The sequence below is a fragment of the Neoarius graeffei genome, chromosome 4, assembly GCF_027579695.1.
Source record: "Neoarius graeffei isolate fNeoGra1 chromosome 4, fNeoGra1.pri, whole genome shotgun sequence".
Taxonomy (NCBI): domain Eukaryota; kingdom Metazoa; phylum Chordata; class Actinopteri; order Siluriformes; family Ariidae; genus Neoarius; species Neoarius graeffei.
The window spans coordinates 104668006-104687746 of record NC_083572.1 but is presented as its reverse complement, the minus strand read 5'-3'; the positions used below and the strand labels follow the sequence as shown (position 1 = coordinate 104687746).

Below are 19741 nucleotides of genomic sequence, written 5' to 3'. Positions count from 1 at the left end.
CGCAGGGCTTCAGAGTGGATCTGCCCATCAAGTCTGCACGTTACCGCGGCCAGTACAACACGTATCCCATCAAGCTTTTCTACACCTCCAATATTCCCATCATCCTGCAGTCTGCGCTGGTGTCCAACCTCTACGTCATCTCTCAGATGCTCTCCACTCGCTTCAGCGGCAACTTCCTGGTTAACCTGCTTGGAACCTGGTCTGTAAGTTACATACAGGGGAAGAAACTGGTATTTCTTTTTTACGATGATTATAACCGGGTAGTGTTCTGGAGGTCAGGTGGTTGGATTCGGAAGCTTCGGCTGCCCTTTAGGACTTCCTGTATGTGTGCAGCAACGTATGTAATGACCATTAAGTGGCCTCTCCACTCTTTATGGTGCACTTGATGTGAAAATTGAGTCGTTTGAGCCAGGGTGATGTCACACTTTGCTTCCTTTTGTCTATATTTATATCAAACTCCTTTTTTTTTTTTTAAATCATTCTTATTCATGACATTCAGTCAAATTTCATTTGAATAATACACACACAAAAAAAAAGAGGCTGTAAATTGAGTTGGAGCACGATATTTTTCCCAACAGCAGGATTGCACGAAGAATAAAAATCTTAAGTTAGTGCGTCTTGTACATCTATAAATGCAAGTGGAGAAACTGATATATTTGTCTGATCTAGGCAATCTTACGAGTCAAAGCTCCACCGTGCTGCGCAGTACTGTTTGGTTCCTGGAAACATAATTGATGAGGCTGAAAAACCGTAACGAACACTACTGCGATGTTCATTAGCGCACACTAATGCCGCTTTTCCACTACAAACGCGGCTGAGCCGTGCCGTGCTGAGTCGAGCTGAGCGGGGCTGTTGGAGTTGCATTTCGACTACAACCGCGCTGAACCGTGCTGGCTGGAAGTGGGTGGACACATTGGGTGGAGTTAGCGAAAGTGGGTGGACGTCAGGTGATGTCGTTAAGCAGCGCAAACGGTGACATCAGTGACAGTGGCGGAACAAGTCAGAGCCGGGCCGGGGGCGGGGCAAATGACCGGGCCCTTTATTAAAGCTTATCATAACATCATTTTAGGCTACAAAATGTCCGCAACTGCGGTGTTTACCAATTTCAACACTACCGGGTGCAACTATGTTATTTAGTACATCAAGTCCTTCAAACGAACATGTAACTCAGAAACAAAAAACATTAGGATACTGTACATGGCTCATAATAAAACATCAATAGCCTATACTGCGCACATTATTTGAAGGGCATACAAATGAGCGCTCAGAGGTTGCAACGGTGACAGGAAGAGTCAGAAATAAAAGGAGGGCGGTGCAAACCTCACTGAATGCACTGTGTTTACCAATTTCAACACTACGGGGTGCAACTATGTTATTTTGTACATTAAGTCCTTCAAACGAACATGTAACTCAGAAACAAAAAAACATTAGGTGACATACTGTACATGGCTCATAATAAAACATCAATAGCCTACTGCGCGCATTATTTGAAGGGCATACGGCGAGCCTTGCGCTCCGCGAACTCGTCCACGATGCTCTGTATGTCACTGATTCAGTGATCTTTTAAGCGGTAGTCTCACGACCCGGAGAGTAAACAATAAACATGGAGGACATGGAGTCGTTAGTGTTGCTGGTCTTGGTGCTGTGGCTTGTTGTCACCGACAACGCGGACAGATACTGGCAAGAGCGTATAGATGAGGCGAGGCGCATAAGGCTTCAGAAATTCTCATAATTCGTAATTATTCTCCTTCCGGGTTTGCGGTGTTTACAGATCCCAGCGCGCTCGCGGGGCGTGTGTGGGCATGTGAGGACACTCCTCCTCACCAATCAGTGCACAGGGGAGTGTCTGCTCACGCCCCCAACCTCACTCGGCACGGCTTGGCTCGCTTCAGCCCCACTCCAAAACGGTGCGAGTTTTAGGGGCTAAGCAGGGCTGAAGCGAGCTGAGTCGTGCTGGTTTTTGGTAGTCGAAACGCGAGCCGTGTCGGGCTGAAGTGAGCTGAAGCGAGCTGAAGTGAGCTGAAAAAGGGTAGTGGAAAAGGGCCATAAGGGCCCGTTTACACGAGGACGCTGTCGGGTAAAAACGACTAAATATATTATCGGAAGTGCCTTTCGTCTACACGGGGACGACGTTTCCGAGGCTGAAAAACGGAAAAAATTGAAAACGCCTTCCAGAGTGGATAAGTTAAAAACAGCCCCCATTGCATATCCGTCTAAACTACCCAATACGCGAAACTCTGCTCGGATCTGCTCACGTCGGGTATGCGTTTACGTCATACATATGTCATATACTGTACATGCCAGCCTGGTAAGTAAGAAAGTAAGTAAAAAAGTAAGAGCATGTCTGATTACATCGATCCAACGGACCTTCAAGCTGCTCTAGCAGCTTTAATAAACGTCCAGGAGTCCTTCGAACATCTATACCGAATCTGCACATATACCGTTAATGAACAGAGGCGGGTATAGTATGCTCTTACTTTTTTACTTACTTTCTTACTTACCATAGCCAGAGTAGTCAAAGTTTTCGCGGCGCAGATGTGCAGATCAGACAAGACGGAAGACGTTGCGCATGCGTGCAGACGTAGCGGAGGTCTTTCACAGCGCCACCTAGCCGCCTGGCATGCACATCCAATTGAATTCCACACATTTATGCGTCACCGTATAGACGCAGATTTCCTCCTTGAAAACGGTCGTGTAGACGCGGAAAAAAGTGAGAACGAAAACGGACTTGTGCGTTTTTGTTTCAGACCGTCCCCGTGTGAAGTGGGCCTAAAGCTGCTTTTACACAGGTATTTGCGCTGGCATAACTGCCCATCGAAACGTGATTTTATTCCAGAACAATTTGACACTGGTGGGTGCAACTTGTTCCCGCTTGCCGTCTAAACGCAGTCTGTGGCAAGTAGGAAGGTTTGTGCGTGTGCTCTAGCGTTCATCTGGGTCATTTATCATCCAGGCAAGACCGCTTCATGGTAAAATCAGCGGTCAGTTCTTCTCGAGTGCTATTCCTTGTCGAAAGAAGAAAGAGAAGAAGAAACCTTTGTGTCACATGCACACTTCAAACACGGTGAAATTCATCCTCTGCATTTAATCCATCTGAAGCAGTGAAGACACCCAGAGCAGTGGGCAGCCACGCTACAGTGCCCAGTCAGGGGTTCGGTACCTCACTCAAGGGCACTTCAGTCCAAGGCCGCCCCACGTTAACTTAACTGCATGTCTTTGGACTGTGGAGGAAACCCACGCAGACACGTGGAGAACATGCAAACTCCACACAAAGGCCCTCGCCGGCCGCTGGGTTCAAACCCAGAACCTTCTTGCTGTGAGGCGACAGCGCTAACCACTACACCACCGTGCCGCCCAAAAGTCTCCACCTTTAAACAATGGAGTCAAGCGATTCCCAAACCAATCACACTGATAACTGGACTGAAGTTGTTTTTACCTTCATCCAGTTGTGCTAAGCTGTAGATCATTGTTTGCTTGTTTTGTCAATTTAAAATTCGTCTAAAAGAGTCGATTCGTTCCCTGAACGACACATCACTCAGAGTGAATCAGTTTTCTGAAGTGAGAGTTGGATTTACCACCAAGTCACCGAGTGTTTAAACAGAAACGAGCAGTGATGGGACAATAAAGCAAGTTAAAAACAAGCTTCCGATCACTGATCTGCACATGCACGCTTTTGTGGCTACGAGTCTAAGGCCCTGCTCACACTACAGCTCGTGATGGGTTTGCGAATACTTGGCGCATTGCCACTAATTGCGTGACGCACAGCGAATGTTCTCCGCCTTTTGAGAGGCCAAAAATTTCAGTGCATGCATTGAGATATTTGGTTGCGATGTTTATTTGTTTTTGTTGGCAAACTAAGCAGTGACTACTCACAGATGGGTTTGGGAAAGCTTCCTGAAGATCGGGGAACCTTCGCTGGACCTCTTGATGTATTTATCTTGAATCCAAATCCCTGATGCTTGCAGGAGTCTCAACACAGCAGCTCAGCATTGCTTAACCTTCACAGAGACTTGGTGCATTTACATTTGGGGATCCTTTGGAGTGCGTTGTGCGTGCTTGGGACTCCGTCATTATGGGAAACTCCTGATGCTGATTTGAGCGTGATCAGCATGCACAGATAAGGACGCTGTTTTCAAAGACTTCTGAAATATTCTGTCAGGTATGCGGCAGTAGACGGATGCAAGTGCAAGAAGAGTGTTTATTAGCAGGTGTGATGTTTTACAAGAAAGCAAAATGTCAGGAAAGGTCAGCGTAACAAAAAGCACAGTATTTTAACCAGAGTCATAAACATGGCTAGAAACAAACATGATAATACTTCACAAAGTCTCTGAAAACAGCGTCCTTATATGCGTGTGCTGCAGTGTTTCCCACAGACCAGGTAGCAATTTGTGGTGCTCCACTGTGCCGATGAGGGAATCGTGCGCGGTGGTGTTGTGGCGGTCGGTGGAGTCGGTCATTGGGGTGTATGCAAAGTGTTTACAGCGGGCGGTGTTCAAACACACAGTATTTTTCTTCAGAGTCACCTGCTGGGACTATTTTAAAGCTACAAGAAGCATTTGAGATTATTCAGTTCAATCTAAATTCTTTCAAGTTCTTTAAGAGAAGACAGCTAAAACAATTTTTACCAGAACCCTGCCTGGTTTCATTCCTCGACCCAACTTTGCATTACAGGGCAAGCCATTAGTTTGCTGGGCTTGATGTTGGTGGAAAACCTGTCTTTTTAAATTTATGAAAATTACTCACCAAAATTTGAATTTTTTTACCTTTTAGTTTTTTGCCTTTTTGGTGGCAATCTTTCAATCATTCTTTAGTTGACATTCAAGGAATAAATTGCAAAAAAACAAGCTGAAGGTTTTTATTTTAAATATTGAACTCAACACTTACCTCAACCAATACTAAAATGAAAATGAATAGTATAATGTAACAACAAAATAATTAATAAAATAAAATATCATAATTAGATGTAAGAAACCACTTAAGGTAACACCAAGGCAACTAACAATAATGAAAAGCATTACCCTAATTGGTGCAAAGCCTGCATGCCCTATCAGAACGTTTAATTCTGCATGGCTTACTGAAAAACAACTCAAGTGCCCTATCGTAAGGGAAGTCATTGGGTTCGGGACCATTTATGGAGATTCGTAAGCAGGCTGCCAGGTGTTCCCCTTGGAGCCTATTCCTGAGGTCTGTTTTAATCTATGGATAAAAAAGTACATTTTCTTCATCAAAGCACTAAAAATTTCCATTACATCAAAAAAATATACAAAGGAATACTGAATTTCTGTGCTTACCCTATTCATAGCTGAGAAATCCCACTCGCAATTCTACTTCGCCAATAAAGCTCATAAAGATGTTTCTTAAAATATTCATATTTTATGCTTCAGATAGCATCAACTAGGCATCCCTGCGAGTATAACATTTTTATGTAGGCTAGTGGGAAATCCTTATTTATTGTTAATGTCAAGCCATTATTAATAACTTGCATGAATGCTGAAGCGGGATAAACGGGATAATGCAATAAGGCCGGTTCCTCGTGTCAAGCTGCTACTGTATGCATCAAACTTGGTTTATAGCCTGACTCAGGGATGTCCGTTTCCTGTAAGCCAAGAAGGCTATGATAAAGCTCATCACGAGCACGACGTAGACTATCTTTTAAAATAAGGGGTCGGGAAGGCTGCGTTATTTTTAATTAACCTAACAGGCCTACTTGCAGTTCGGGTATATGTGCACCGGCAGGCCTGTGGACACGCCTCTCCGTCTCTGTGTGCGCGCGTGTGAACGAGAAGAAAGAGCACTATGAATGAACGGAACGCAATGGAAATTTTTTTTTTTTTCAAAATCGCGAGTCTGATTGTGTGGCGATAGGAATCCATTGTGTGGCGCTGCGCCACACAATGGTCTATGTATGGGAAGCCTTGTGCTGATTGCGCTCAAATCAGCGTCAGGCATTTCCCATAATGACTGGGTCCCAAGAGAGCACACAAGGCGCTTTGTGAGTGTGCAATAGCTGCTCAAGTGCATGAAGGCGTGACAGTCAAGTGTTCACCTGCTGTGTGACCGCAACTTTTAGCTCGTCTGTACATCGCCACCAAACCGCCTCACAGCTGCAGTGTGACCTTAGCTTAACCTCGACAGAGAACGAGTGTGGAGAAACAAAGGAAGGTGGGCGCGATTTTGTTTCTGCTGCCTGTGTAAAAAGCACAAACGAACAATATAATGAATTCCTAAAGGAGGTGACAGCTGTGTAGCTGTAGTCTTTGAATTTTAATTCGCTTTTAGTTTTGCGAAAAGATCTATCGTCCGTGAGGGCGGCACGGTGGTGTAGTGGTTAGCGCTGTCGCCTCACAGCAAGAAGGTCCGGGTTCGAGCCTAGCAGCCGGCGAGGGCCTTTCTGTGCGGAGTTTGCATGTTCTCCCCGTGTCCGTGTGGGTTTCCTCCGGGTGCTCTGGTTTCCCCCACAGTCCAAAGACATGCAGGTTAGGTTAACTGGTGACTCTAAATTGAGCGTAGGTGTGAATGTGAGTGTGAATGGTTGTCTGTGTCTATGTGTCAGCCCTGTGATGACCTGGCGACTTGTCCAGGGTGTACCCCGCCTTTCGCCCGTAGTCAGCTGGGATAGGCTCCAGCTTGCCTGCGACCCTGTACAGGATAAGCAGCTAGAGATAGAGATTGCTCTATCATCCGTATATGCGAAAGTAGTAAAAGTAATTTTAAAAATGACTTGTTTTTCTGTTTAATAGGACACATCAACCGGCGGTCCAGCTCGTGCCTACCCTGTAGGAGGTCTGTGTTACTATCTCTCTCCTCCGGAATCGTTCGGCTCCGTGTTAGAGGATCCGGTCCACGCCATCATCTACATCGTCTTCATGCTCGGCTCCTGCGCGTTCTTCTCCAAGACGTGGATCGAAGTGTCCGGGTCATCTGCCAAAGATGTACGCCTCAGTTTCATTTCTTTTTATTGAGCACTTGTTTTGGAGCCACTGTACTCTTTCTGAAGTGTTCTGAGAGGGGGTGTGTTTGTTTCAGGTGGCTAAACAGCTCAAGGAGCAGCAGATGGTGATGAGGGGACACAGAGAGACGTCCATGGTGCATGAACTCAACAGGTCTGCGTCGGTTATCTTTTTTTTTTTTTTTTTTTTTTTTTTTTTATTTATAAGAATATCTCAGCACTGTTGAATTCTCTTCTCTGATTGGTTCAAAGGTTTTGTTTTGTTCTCCTATAACGTCAGCTCTAAGTCAGTGCGCTTTAGTACATTATTATTTCAGCTCATTCTCGGGGACTCCACATGAACGGGCTAAAAGGTGTGTGTAATTGTGATGGTTTCTGTGACATTGTGTTTCAAGACTCCTTCTGTAAATGTTAGTGTCGGAGCTCTGTAACAGTCAGTTTTCTGACATCTCTAGTTAGGCACATAACGATATAAATCACAGTACAAATTTATGACACTTTTTTTTTTTATTCATTTAAAAAAGCACACATTTTTAATAATAAGGTTGGGGTTGTTTTACAATCAGGGTACGCAAGCTAAAAATCACATTTAACACTTATCTTCAATATCAAAAGGCTTGACTAAATAAACTTGGTTGTTTATTGTAGCCCTGTGATAGCTCTATTTACCATGCAAAAAAAAATTTGGTGATAACGTTATTTTTGGTGAATGTATGGCAATATGTCATATTTAGCAAAATTACGTGTCATTTAGAAAAAGGTGCTTTTTTGACCCCAGGTAGCTCCAAAAGGGATGCACTTAAATCATTCTTTATACCAGAAAACACATTTGGTTCCATATCATTGGAAACATAGTTAAGTTTTAATGTTGAATGCCAGTAAGTTTTCAGACTATTTTGATCAAATTAGTATGTAATTGTGTTAAAAAATGTCCTCTCCGAGACAGCTAATTTTTCAATATAAAATAACATATCTAAAATGATTATTTTCATCCTAAAATGTGGTCAAGATATTGGGACATAAATATTAGAGCCAACTAACACAAAGCTTACAGCCTTATATTTAAAAGCACTATGGAAGGAGTGGATTCTGAATTGTCAAAAAAAATGTCCTCTCTGAGACAGCTAGTTTTTCAATATAAAATAACATATCTAAAATGTGGTCAAGATCTCATCTCATTATCTGTAGCCGCTTTATCCTGTTCTACAGGGTCGCAGGCAAGCTGGAGCCTATCCCAGCTGACTACGGGCGAAAGGCGGGGTACACCCTGGACAAGTCGCCAGGTCATCACAGGGCTGACACATAGACACAGACAACCATTCACCCTCACATTCACACCTACGCTCAATTTAGAGTCACCAGTTAACCTAACCTGCATGTCTTTGGACTGTGGGGGAAACCGGAGCACCCGGAGGAAACCCACGCGGACACGGGGAGAACATGCAAACTCCACACAGAAAGGCCCTCGCCGGCCCCGGGGCTCGAACCCAGGACCTTGCTGTGAGGCGACAGCGCTAACCACTACACCACCGTGCCGCCCTGTGGTCAAGATATTGGGACATAAATATTAGAGCCAACTAACACAAAGCTTGCAGCCTTATATTTAAAAGCACTATGGAAGTAGTGGATTCTGAATTGTCAAAAAAAAAAAAAATCCTCTCCGAGAATCACTTCATTTGTTTCTCCCATCTTATAGCAGATTACACAAAACTACCATACACACATGTCAAAAAATGACCTGAAATCTGTTCTTTAACTTGTCCTTCACTTAAAAACTGGTACAAGAACCAGTTTGAATCAATTTGAATTTTGGACCCCTGTGACACAAACTTTGTACCCTGATTGTAAAACAACCCCTAGTTTTTTCTCACTGTAAGTGTTTAGACAGGGGGCGCTATATGCTGTGGGGGGACGGGTCTAAAATGTGAAAGCGCTGTTATCGTTTACAAATGCATTTAACAAGAAATCAGAGCTCTCTGTTTACAGACTGCTGAAAGATAAAAGAGAAGCAAATGGAGGCAGAACAAATGTTCATCAGTTTATTAATAAAAGACGTTTTCATTTTTAATAAAAGGAATATTTTAGCTCATAGGATATTTTAGTCAACTTTTACAAATGTAGTATTTTTGTTCATTTATTAAGAAAATGATGCAAATGTTTTTAAATTTATGTAATTTAACAAATATTTAACTTTTAAACAATAGCGTAGTTTTTTTTTTTCCTAATTTTCTTCATTTAATATAAGTTATTTACCAGCTGGGAGGTCCGAATCGTGAAATACCGTGACCGAGGTCTTGAAAGTACAGTATTCAAGGCCGAGGTCATGATATTTCACCATACGAACCGACCTTAAGCTGGTAAATAATATATTTATTTTTTTCTTTACCAAATTCTAACAAAAAACGAGAGCGCCCGAAAGGGGAAACCAAGCCGAGACGCCATTTTGAATCCTCATTCACGGCTGTAATGCAAATGGCTTCCTCCTCGGTATACAAGTGCACTTCCATGGCAGGAAAAAAACTACATTTTGCCGCCTATGTCGTCCCCTATTTATACAAAATTGATTCAGGATTCAGCCATGTTTTTGCTCGGCGTTGGCAACAGTTAGAGGTTTTTAGCTTTCTCCTGAAATGTTTTTTCTTTTGTTTCTTCTTCCTCAGGGTAGTAAAACTCGCTTTCGCTGTGAACACTGTCGTTATCGCTATCCATGCTGTAAAATTAATGCTATTCTCCAGAGAAATGCTGGCAAATTTATAAGATTTTTGATAATCTTTTATATAAAAAAAAAAGATAAATGTTGACAAAAAAAATGCTATTATGTTTGTTGTGAACGAGCGAGTCGCCAGAGGTCCGTAACTGGGGTCTGTATCGTAGGATACGGACCCGCTCACCAGCCAATCAGAGTGCAGGATTTGATGGAAACCGGACCGCGAAAAAAAAAGTTCGATTATTTTTATTTATTTTCCAAAATATCATTGGGAGGGATTGAATTAACATTCCTATCTTTAGGAAAAATCCCCCCCCCCCCCCGGTAAATTGAGAAGCTGCGATTTTGTCTTGTTGGCTGTGAGAGTTAAAGGGAGACGGTGATCACTGTATCTTAGTTTGAACTGCTGTAACATCAGTGAGAACTTGTTTCACAGATGTTCTACAACATTTAAATGCAACTGTAGAGCGCAGCAGAGTGGTGATGTTCGTTAATGATTTAAATTGTCAGCGTTCGCGAACTGCTTTGGTATAAAGGGAATAAAGCACTTTGGGATGTGCTGTTGGAGAAAATGGTTGTGGTAGCAACAGTAATGCATGTTGATCACGTGATGTCGCTGTTCATTGCTTTCAGACAACGCCCATTGTGTGTGTTTTTTTTTTTTTGTTTGTTTTTGTTTTTTTTTTTAAATGTATATTATTCCCTACTTATATGTACATTGTGTGTAGACCTCCTCGGCTCCATTGAAGTGCTGTGGTCACGTGGTTTTGAAATGGGTAAACAAACACCATGTGTTCATGGGTTATCTGTATTCATGAAGGTGGAGTCTGAGATCGAGCTCAAAATGGTACATTATTACACACCTTATGGCTGCAATAACAATTCAACTGATCGACTACTCTCATTTCATTCTGTTCCAAGCGATAAAAGACTTCAGGAGGTAATAAATTATTACATTTGCAAACAAATTCGCATTGGTAGTTGTGTGCGCTGTAGCGCTGAAACCTGTGTCTTGCTGAGCCAGTTAAATTTGTATTTCTTTTAAATTTGGATGATGAGAATTGAGAGATTTAAAGCTGTCCAATTCAACAAAAGTATGTTTGGCACATTTTTATTAATACTCAAAGCAAAGTAAGGAGATTAAAACCTGAGTCTTGAACGCAAGATTACAAGACAAAGGTCACTCCCCACAAAGCTCGAGGAAATCCATAGACATAAGGCCTTGCTGAAAGATGGAGAGAGACAAAGCGCCTCGGAAGGAGAGGGGTTTTGAGCGAACAGGCAGTGAAAATATGGTTTCAAGATTTGTCCTTTTCGTTACCCGTTTCAGATCACGTGATCGTGAGGCCGAGGAGGTCTATTGGTGATTTTTTTTTTTTTTTTTTTTTTTTCTTGAGAATTTAACCATTTGATTGTGTGTGTGCGTGTGTGCGAGAGCAGGTACATCCCGACAGCCGCTGCATTCGGTGGCCTGTGCATCGGCGGCCTCTCGGTCATGGCCGATTTCTTGGGAGCGATCGGCTCAGGAACCGGGATCTTACTGGCCGTCACGATCATCTACCAGTATTTCGAGATCTTCGTTAAGGAGCAGAGTGAAGTCGGAAGCATGGGGGCGCTACTCTTCTAAACCTGCATCATGGACACATGCCATGCGTATGCTGAGACACACCCTAATCAAACACTTTTATTATTTTTATGAGTGTTATTACTATTATTTTATATATTTTCGGCACAGTGAGTTGAAGTGGTCCATTCTGAACAGCCAGGTTCGGCTTCAAGATGTGATTTGCGATGTGGCAGAGAGATTGATTGAGAGAGAGATGCTGTATTTATGAAAAACTCCGGAGCGAGACGTGATGAGTAAAGCTAGACTCTGTGAGCTCTGACGATAGTTGATTTGGGGGGGGGACCTTAATGTTTTCACTTCCCACACTCATCCATCCCCCCCAAACTCCGCTTGCTGCTCAACTGTATTCAGTATAGTGATAGCAATGCTCACTTCTTCTCCTCCATCATGCCCAGCCTTTCGTTAAAAGGTGCAGTGTTGCGTGTCCACGCCACGTTCTTTGTTCTTGGCTGCTGTCAGTATGACGCCACGGGAATATTCACACTCGTAGGATTATTAGACATTTCGGTTGTGATGTCAAATCCAACCATATGCATTTTGTGTAGACCTTTTTTTTTTTTTTTTTTCTTTTTCCTTTCCCCCTCCCTCTCTCTTCCCCTCTTCTTTCCTTTTCACCCATAAAGTGGTGTTATCCAGGCTGAAGCTGTCTACATATATATATATCGATCATCCATGGACAGAGACTTTTTTTTTTCTTTCCCTCCCCTCTCCTCCTTCCTCTCGTCTATTTGACGGTTTGTGTGTGTGTATATATAATAATGTGCCACCATGTAACAAACCTTTAAGGTTTTTTGTTTGTTTTTGTTTTCCTCTCTATGTACAAAAATGGTGAAACATCTGTCTTTTTGGAAAGAGTGCTCATTCTCAATAAAAGTTCTTTTTGTGTAAAGCTGTTTGTGTTTTTGTTATGGCTCTCGGCGAACCCTGAAACTTTATAAAGGTTTCTACACGCACTGGTCACTGATGTTTTATGCAGTTCTCTAATCACGCAATCCCTTGGCAGCTTCAGTTAATGTTCACTCAAAGTGTGACTTTCTTTCATTGTTACATGGGTGCTGGTTTGTGTATTTCAGAACCTGCTGATCTCCTGGGGTTTTCACACACAACGGTCTCGAGTTTACACAGAATGGTGTGAAAAACAAAGCGGCGAGCGAGCGACGGTTCTGTGGGTGGAAACAAACGCCTTGTTAAAGGTCCCAGGGCATGAAATTTTCACTTTCTGAGGTTTTTTAACACTTAAAATGAGTTCCTCTGACCTTCTTAAGTCACCCCAGTGGCTAGAAATGTCAATGTGTAAACCAAACTATGCCCACCCTTTGTCAACACTTGAGAATGGTGTGTCAAAATGGTGCGTTGATAGGCTCTTCCCTTTACTACGTCAGCAAGGGAGATGATCCCCCCCCCCCCCCCCTCTGGATTCCCACCCACTGTATGGATTGCCCGCCCAGCTCAAAAGTTGCCACCATAGATATGTCACTTCAATTTTGTAGTGAGGAGACCATAGAGGACACAACAACATGGCACCACCTAAGCGAGCAAAACATGGAAATTGCGCTGTACATGGATGTGACAACACAGAAAGGAGTCTGTTTTTACTGCCGACGGGAGAGCCCCTGAAGACGCAGTGGCTTAATTTTATTTACTTCAATAATACGCCGTCGAGTCTACCTAAGACGGTGTATGTTTGTCAGAAGCATTTTCCTGAGGAATGTTTCCACAACTTGGGACAGTACAGGGCAGGTTTTGCACATCAACTGTCACTGAAGCCTGGGTCCGTACCAAGCATCCCTGCCGCATCAGCCACAAACACCGAACAAGTAAGTGTATAACTGTTAAGTCGTTTTGCCGTGTTTTAAAATCGGTGCGTTAGCCTGCAATGGCTACATTAGCTGTGCAGCTAACCGCTTCCTGCAGTTAGCCAGGTACTCCGTGCTACAAAACCAAAAAGCATGCAGCATGCTCTGTTAAACTAAGTTTAGTCTGGAAATTGACTGTAACTTATGAGCTTATGTTTGACTATTGCTCCGCAATGCAGGTCTTCTGTTGGATAAGCGATATGTTGCTGTAGTTGCTGCTTCTATCCTCTTTGGTTATGGAGTGCGTGTTCAAGCCTAGGGTATTATACGTTCGTAAACTACCACTCCGAACACTCTCTCTCTCTGTTCTCTGTGTCACGTTGAGTTTACGAAAGGAGTCCGAGGGAGAACGGGGTTTTGTCTTAGCTTCGGGGTTGGACTCCGGGTCAAAAGCGAAAGCTTGGACTGTTGCTTGACCTGCCATTGCTTGCCATTGCTACTGTTCACACACAGGTAGCATGCCTGCAGCTTGGTCAAGCCCCTCCCCCTCCCCCATGGCCCGCCCCCACCCTCTACCCTTCCCCGCCTCCATGCTTCTCATTAGCAAAATGACGCACTGGGAAAAGCGCTGAAATGGGGCTTTCTCCCAGGAGGCTATATCTACATGCCGAGGGTTCATTTCGAGAAAGGCTGCGGATATAACATCCGGAAACCTCCACGAGCCCGTTTAAAGCATCAACAAACCACCATGCCATGGGTCCTTTTAAGAGAGGTTGGAGGAAAATGGACAGATTGATTTGATTCGAGCTGCCCGGAATGATATAGTAGCTCAGAGCAACTCTTTACAACTGTGGTGAGCAGAAAAGCATCTCTGCATGCAACAGTAGAACACATTGGGTTCCAGTCCTGCAGCCAAGAACAAGTTCCATTAAAGTGGCCAGTGAGTGTAGGTATTGAGAAGAAAATGAGCAACAATTGGAGTTTACTTTCTGATTATACATGCAATCTTGGAGGGAAAAAAGGGTTCTTTTATGGGTTCTATTTGGAAGATGAGGGAACATTTTCGTTCTGTGGAATATCGAAGGGTTCCCCAAAGGTCCAGCAATTGGTTCTTCTGAGTTTAACGTAACTCTTCCAGGTGACAGACATACCAAAAATACAGTAGGTTTTCTATTCCTCTGAGAAAAATTGGTTCTTCAAAGAGATACGCAGAACCTTTATTTTTAAATAAATTTGAGTGGATAGTATCTCCATCCTTGACTCTTGTATGCTGCATAAATTGGAATTTAAAAATTTTATACATATTTGAGAGTTAAAATCGACCGCAAAGTTGGCATTCGAGCTGAGCCAGCCAGCCCTGAGTGCGTGACGTCACAACAGGAACCGGTTTTAAGGCCTCAGCCTTTTCCAGCTGTAGGCCAAAGTCATATCGATTAAAAATTTAGGGTGTGTGAGGGAAATTTAATGGAGGACCATTATTATTCTCTGCATTTCTGTATGTTGAGTTAAAGTAGCTTAGTGTACTGAGAAGAGATGTTTTCCACATGCTGTAATCACCTTTCTGTGGCCTTGGTGGAAATGAGCAGGATGCTTGAGTTCATCTTAACTACGCATCTTCTCATGATGTAACCACCTTTTCCTGACCTTGGTGGTGATAAGCAGAGAGCTTGAGTTCTCCCTGCTTGCATCTGCCTGCACGTACCAAAGCATGCCAGGTGCACTCATTAGCAAAGCTTCATAGAAAATCTTGAGCCAATCACATGAAGACACGGGCAGTAAAGCGAATGCCTTTAGAGTATATAGATAACAGCCACTAAAACACAACTCAGAGCGTGCACGTACTCTCACAGCACTAGAGGTGGTGTTCTGCTTTAATTTTCTTTCTTTCCTTTCTTGTATATCTTTTATATGATCTACTATAATAAATAACTGAAAAGACAACTGCTAAGCGTTCTGAAGTGTTTATTAGAAGTTTCCATTACAGGTGAAAGTAAGAAATACCGTTACCGACTTGCTCAACTAAGACTGATTTGACTTCATTGATTGTGGGTTGACTCTCATTAAAACAGGATGGGTGTTATAACTTATGCAACATGTACATGCATGCATTTTCACTGATAAAACGTAAAAGGTGAATTAAATAATCAGATGAACTGAGACAATCACGTTCTGAAGCAAATTAAATAATCTTATACCGGTAACTTCAACACACAATACAAGTTACATGTACAGCGTAAATAAGTACACCCCCTTTGAAAAGTAACATTTTAAACAATATCTCATTCTCATTATCTCTAGCCGCTTTATCCTTCTACAGAGTCGCAGGCAAGCTGGAGCCTATCCCAGCTGACTACGGGCGAAAGGCGGGGTACACCCTGGACAAGTCGCCAGGTCATCACAGGGCTAAACAATATCTCAATGAATACAATTTCCAAAATGTTGACAAGACAAAGTTTAATATAACATCTGTTTAACTCATAACGTGAAAGTAAGGTTAATAATATCTTAGATTACACATTTTTCAGTTTTACTCAAATTAGTGTGGTGCAAAAATGAGTACACCCCACAACAAAAACTACTACATCTAATACTTTGTATGACCTCCATGATTTTTAATGACAGCACCAAGTCTTCTAGGCATGGAATGAACAAGTTGGCGACATTTTGCAACATCAATCTTTTTCCATTCTTCAACAACGACCTCTTTTAGTGACTGGATGCTGGATGGAGAGTGATGCTCAACTTGTCTCTTCAGAATTCCCCATGGAAAATAATTTCTTTACACCACAAAGGTGAAGACTACAAGAAGATCAGCAAAGCTTTACTTATCAGTCAGAATACTGCTGCAAAAGTGGTACAAAAATTTAAGAAAGATGGAACTGCAACCATCTCACAGAGACGTCCAGGTCGTCCACAGAAGTTAACACCTCGACAGGAACGTCTTCTGATGAGAAGGGTTGAAGAAAATCAGCATGCAAGTTCACTGCAGTTATCTAAAGAAGTAGAAAGCCAAACTGGGGTGACTATTTCCCGTGACACAATACGGTGTACACTGCAGAGGAATGGCATGCATGGATGCCGTCCATGAAAGAAGCCTCTCCTAAAGCCCAGGCACCAAAAAGCCCGCCTAGAGTTTGCCAGGGCCCATGCTGACAAAGACGAAGACTACTGGGACTCTATACTCTGGAGTGATGAGACCAAGATAAATGTTTTTGGAACTGATGGCTTCAAAACTGTATGGTGTCGCAAAGGTGAGGAATACAAAGAAAAATGCCTGGTGCCTACAGTGAAACATGGTGGTGGCGGTGTCCTTATGTGGGGCTGCATGAGTGCTGCTGGTGTCGGGGAGCTGCATTTCATTGATGGCATCATGAATTCACAGATGTATTGCTCTATACTGAAAGAGAAGATGCTACCATCACTCTGTGCCCTTGGTCATCATGCACTTTTCCAACATGACTAAACACACATCTAAGGCCACTGTTGGATTTCTGAAGAAGAACAGGGTGAAAGTGATTCAGTGACCAAGTATTTCTCCTGATCTGAACCCAATCGGACACCTACGGGGAATTCTGAAGAGACAAGTTGAGCATCACTCTCCATCCGGCATCCAGTCACTAAAAGAGGTCGTTGTTGAAGAATGGAAAAAGATTGATGTTGCAAAATGTCGCCAACTTGTTCATTCCATGCCTAGAAGACTTGGTGCTGTCATTAAAAATCATGGAGGCCATACAAAGTACTAGATGTAGTAGTTTTTGTTGTGGGGTGTACTCATTTTTGCACCACCCTAATTTTAGTAAAACTGGAAAATGTGGAATCTAAGTTTAGATTATTAACCTTACTTTTGCGTTATGAGTTAAACAGATGTTATATTAAACTTTGTCTTGTCAACATTTTGGAAATTGTGTTCACTGAAGTATTGTTTAAAATGTTACTTTTCAAAGGGGGTGTACTCATTTACGCTCAGCACTGTATTAATCTAAATACAGGTAAACAATGAGTGTTGTTTTGTATCCAACAAAAACAACACTCATGAGAATGAGAACATTTTCTATCTGGTTAGCTAAGCAATACTGTTCCAGTCTCTCAATATACGTGTCCCATTCCTCCACGCTACTGTCAAAAGCATCCACATTTCCAATAGCACCGGCCATAGTTCGTTTTTATTTTCAGTCTCTTCCACCAGTTTTAGTTACTCACTGTACCGTCGTTCGCCATTGTTCAACTGTAGAGGGAGCTAGCTGGCTCGCTTTCATCAAGGCAGCAACGTGTACAAACCGAAAACTTCGATTAAACTTCCATTAAAGTCCCTGTACACGCGAGTACATCCAAATAGTCCTCGTCGCCAATTCTGTTGTGTTTCTCACTTTCACAACATACATACAATGAACACCAGAGTAAAGTTAACGATGTCTTTACTAGGTATTTCTTCAACATTACAAGTCATGGTTTAGTTAGGCAATACACTACTCTCAATTCAGTGTATCAAAACGTTACCAGCCTGTATGTTAAATATCAATGCTCATAACAGAAAAGTAGTTCCCATATCTAACATGAGCATAACAATACTGCACCCTCTTTCAATAGGGGTTTATAGCCAACGCTCCTCAACATATCAGAGGTCTGTACGAGTCTTCAGCAAAATGTGCAGAGCAGAGGAGAGACCACTTTGTAGGCGCCCAATGTGCCTGTGAACTTCTCACAAAACACATCCAAATCTTTGCAGTGTGAACATTCTTGTGCCATGAATGCAATATAAATCCACCTTCTGTCGTGTTGCTGCACCGGCCAGCAACACATCTACGTGACATGATGATAAATTAGCTCAAAATGGAAGGTCAAAGTTGCAGTCAGCTCTGTGTTTTAATTTAGCGGAAATGGCGATGAGACTGATAGACTTCCTGCAGTGATGTCATAGATGTCAAGATTATTCACTCAGACCACTACCTATATGAATCACTTTAATCATAAAAATTACGATATTAGATTTTAATTAACGCTTTAAGTGTTAATTTTATTAATGCTTAAAACTATTCCTGTGCCATTCTTGAGGTCTCAAGGCATTTATAAACAAAAAGTGAGGCCATGGTTCTGCATATCTCCTTTAAAGATCATAGGCAAAGGTTTTCAATTTATGCACATTTAAAACTTTATATGTTAAAAAAAACCTCTGTAATTTTCTTCTGGTCCCAAGAAGTATTGTTAATAAGAAAAATTAAAAAAAAGTTAGAATAAGTTAGCGTGGATTGCGGCGAAGGGTAAAAGAGGAAGTGGGCAAAACAACACTTTGTGGTTAAGACACAGATGAAGACAGAACATTTACAGAGCAGGACAGAGACAGTAACAGTGTGGAACAGAACAGGAGCTTTAATATCTTTCTGAAGTGGAGTTGGTTTGTTGTTACTCCAAGAAAGAGGATATTCAGGAGTGATCAGCAGGCTGTTCCACAATAAACTTTGAAAAGTTCTCAAGTGTGTCGCAGTAAGTCATCATCTCAGGCCAATATTTAAACCAATATATCAGATTATTATACACATACAGTTATAATACAAAAGTCCATGACCACATTTAAAATCTGGTTTCAAAAAACTGAAAATGAAGAAAGTTTTCAAATTTTTAAAACTCAAAAACAAAAAAGGAAAATTGAAACATCTAATATTCCATCCATCCATTATCTGTAACCGCTTATCCTGTGCAGGGTCGCAGGCAAGCTGGAGCCTATCCCAGCTGACTATGGGCGAGAGGCAGGGTACACCCTGGACCAGTCACCAGGTCATCGCAGGGCTGACTAATAGAGACAAACAACCATTCACACACACGGTCAATTTAGAGCCACCAATTATCCTAACCTGCATGTCTTTGGACTGTGGGGGAAACCGGAGCACCCAGAGAAAACCCACGCGGACACGGGGAGAACATGCAAACTCCGCACAGAAAGGCCCTCGCCGGCCACGGGGCTCAAACCCGGACCTTCTTGTTGTGAGGCGACAGCGCTAACCACTACACCACCGTGCCGCCCTACATCTAATATTAACTTTTCATTATTCAAGATGAGGCACAATTTCCAGGTCACTATGCTAAAGACTCCTTTCTACGGCAGTATTGATCCTCAAACTTGTAGAATTAACCTCTTTAAGCTGTATTTCACTGGGTATCCAGGATTTAAACCAGAATTGTGAAATCCCCGACTCACAGCTTACTAAACACTTGATTGGTTTTACAGTAGAATATTGTTTTTTAATCAGCAACTAAATTAGCAAACATACAGTGGTGCTTGAAAGTTTGTGAACCCTTTAGAATTTTCTATATTTCTGCATAAATATGACCTAAAACATCATCAGATTTTCACACGAGTCCTAAAAGTAGATAAAGAGAACCCAGTTAAACAAATGAGACAAAAATATTATACTTGTTCATTTATTTATTGAGGAAAATGATCCAATATTACATATCTGTGAGTGGCAAAAGTATGTGAACCTTTGCTTTCAGTATCTGGTGTGACCCCCTTGTGCAGCAATAACTGCAACTAAACGTTTGCAGTAACTGTTGATCAGTCCTGCACACCGGCTTGGAGGAATTTTAGCCCGTTCCTCCGTACAGAACAGCTTCAACTCTGGGATGTTGGTGGGTTTCCTCACATGAACTGCTCGGTTCAGGTCCTT

At 42.4% G+C, this 19741-nt stretch overlaps 1 protein-coding gene across 1 annotated transcript in view; it reads left to right on the top strand.

Annotated features, from left to right (window-relative positions):
• The window catches only part of sec61a1a (SEC61 translocon subunit alpha 1a), a 34253-nt gene extending 22081 nt beyond the window's left edge, over positions 1 to 12172 (top strand). Inside the window, exons 9-12 of the mRNA XM_060920117.1 lie at positions 6 to 203; positions 6741 to 6932; positions 7027 to 7103; positions 11097 to 12172. Of these exons, the coding sequence (XP_060776100.1) occupies positions 6 to 203; positions 6741 to 6932; positions 7027 to 7103; positions 11097 to 11283 (654 nt within the window). The 3' untranslated portion in view covers positions 11284 to 12172. The remainder of the gene's footprint in view (positions 1 to 5; positions 204 to 6740; positions 6933 to 7026; positions 7104 to 11096) is intronic.
• Positions 12173 to 19741: the final 7569 nt, after the last annotated feature.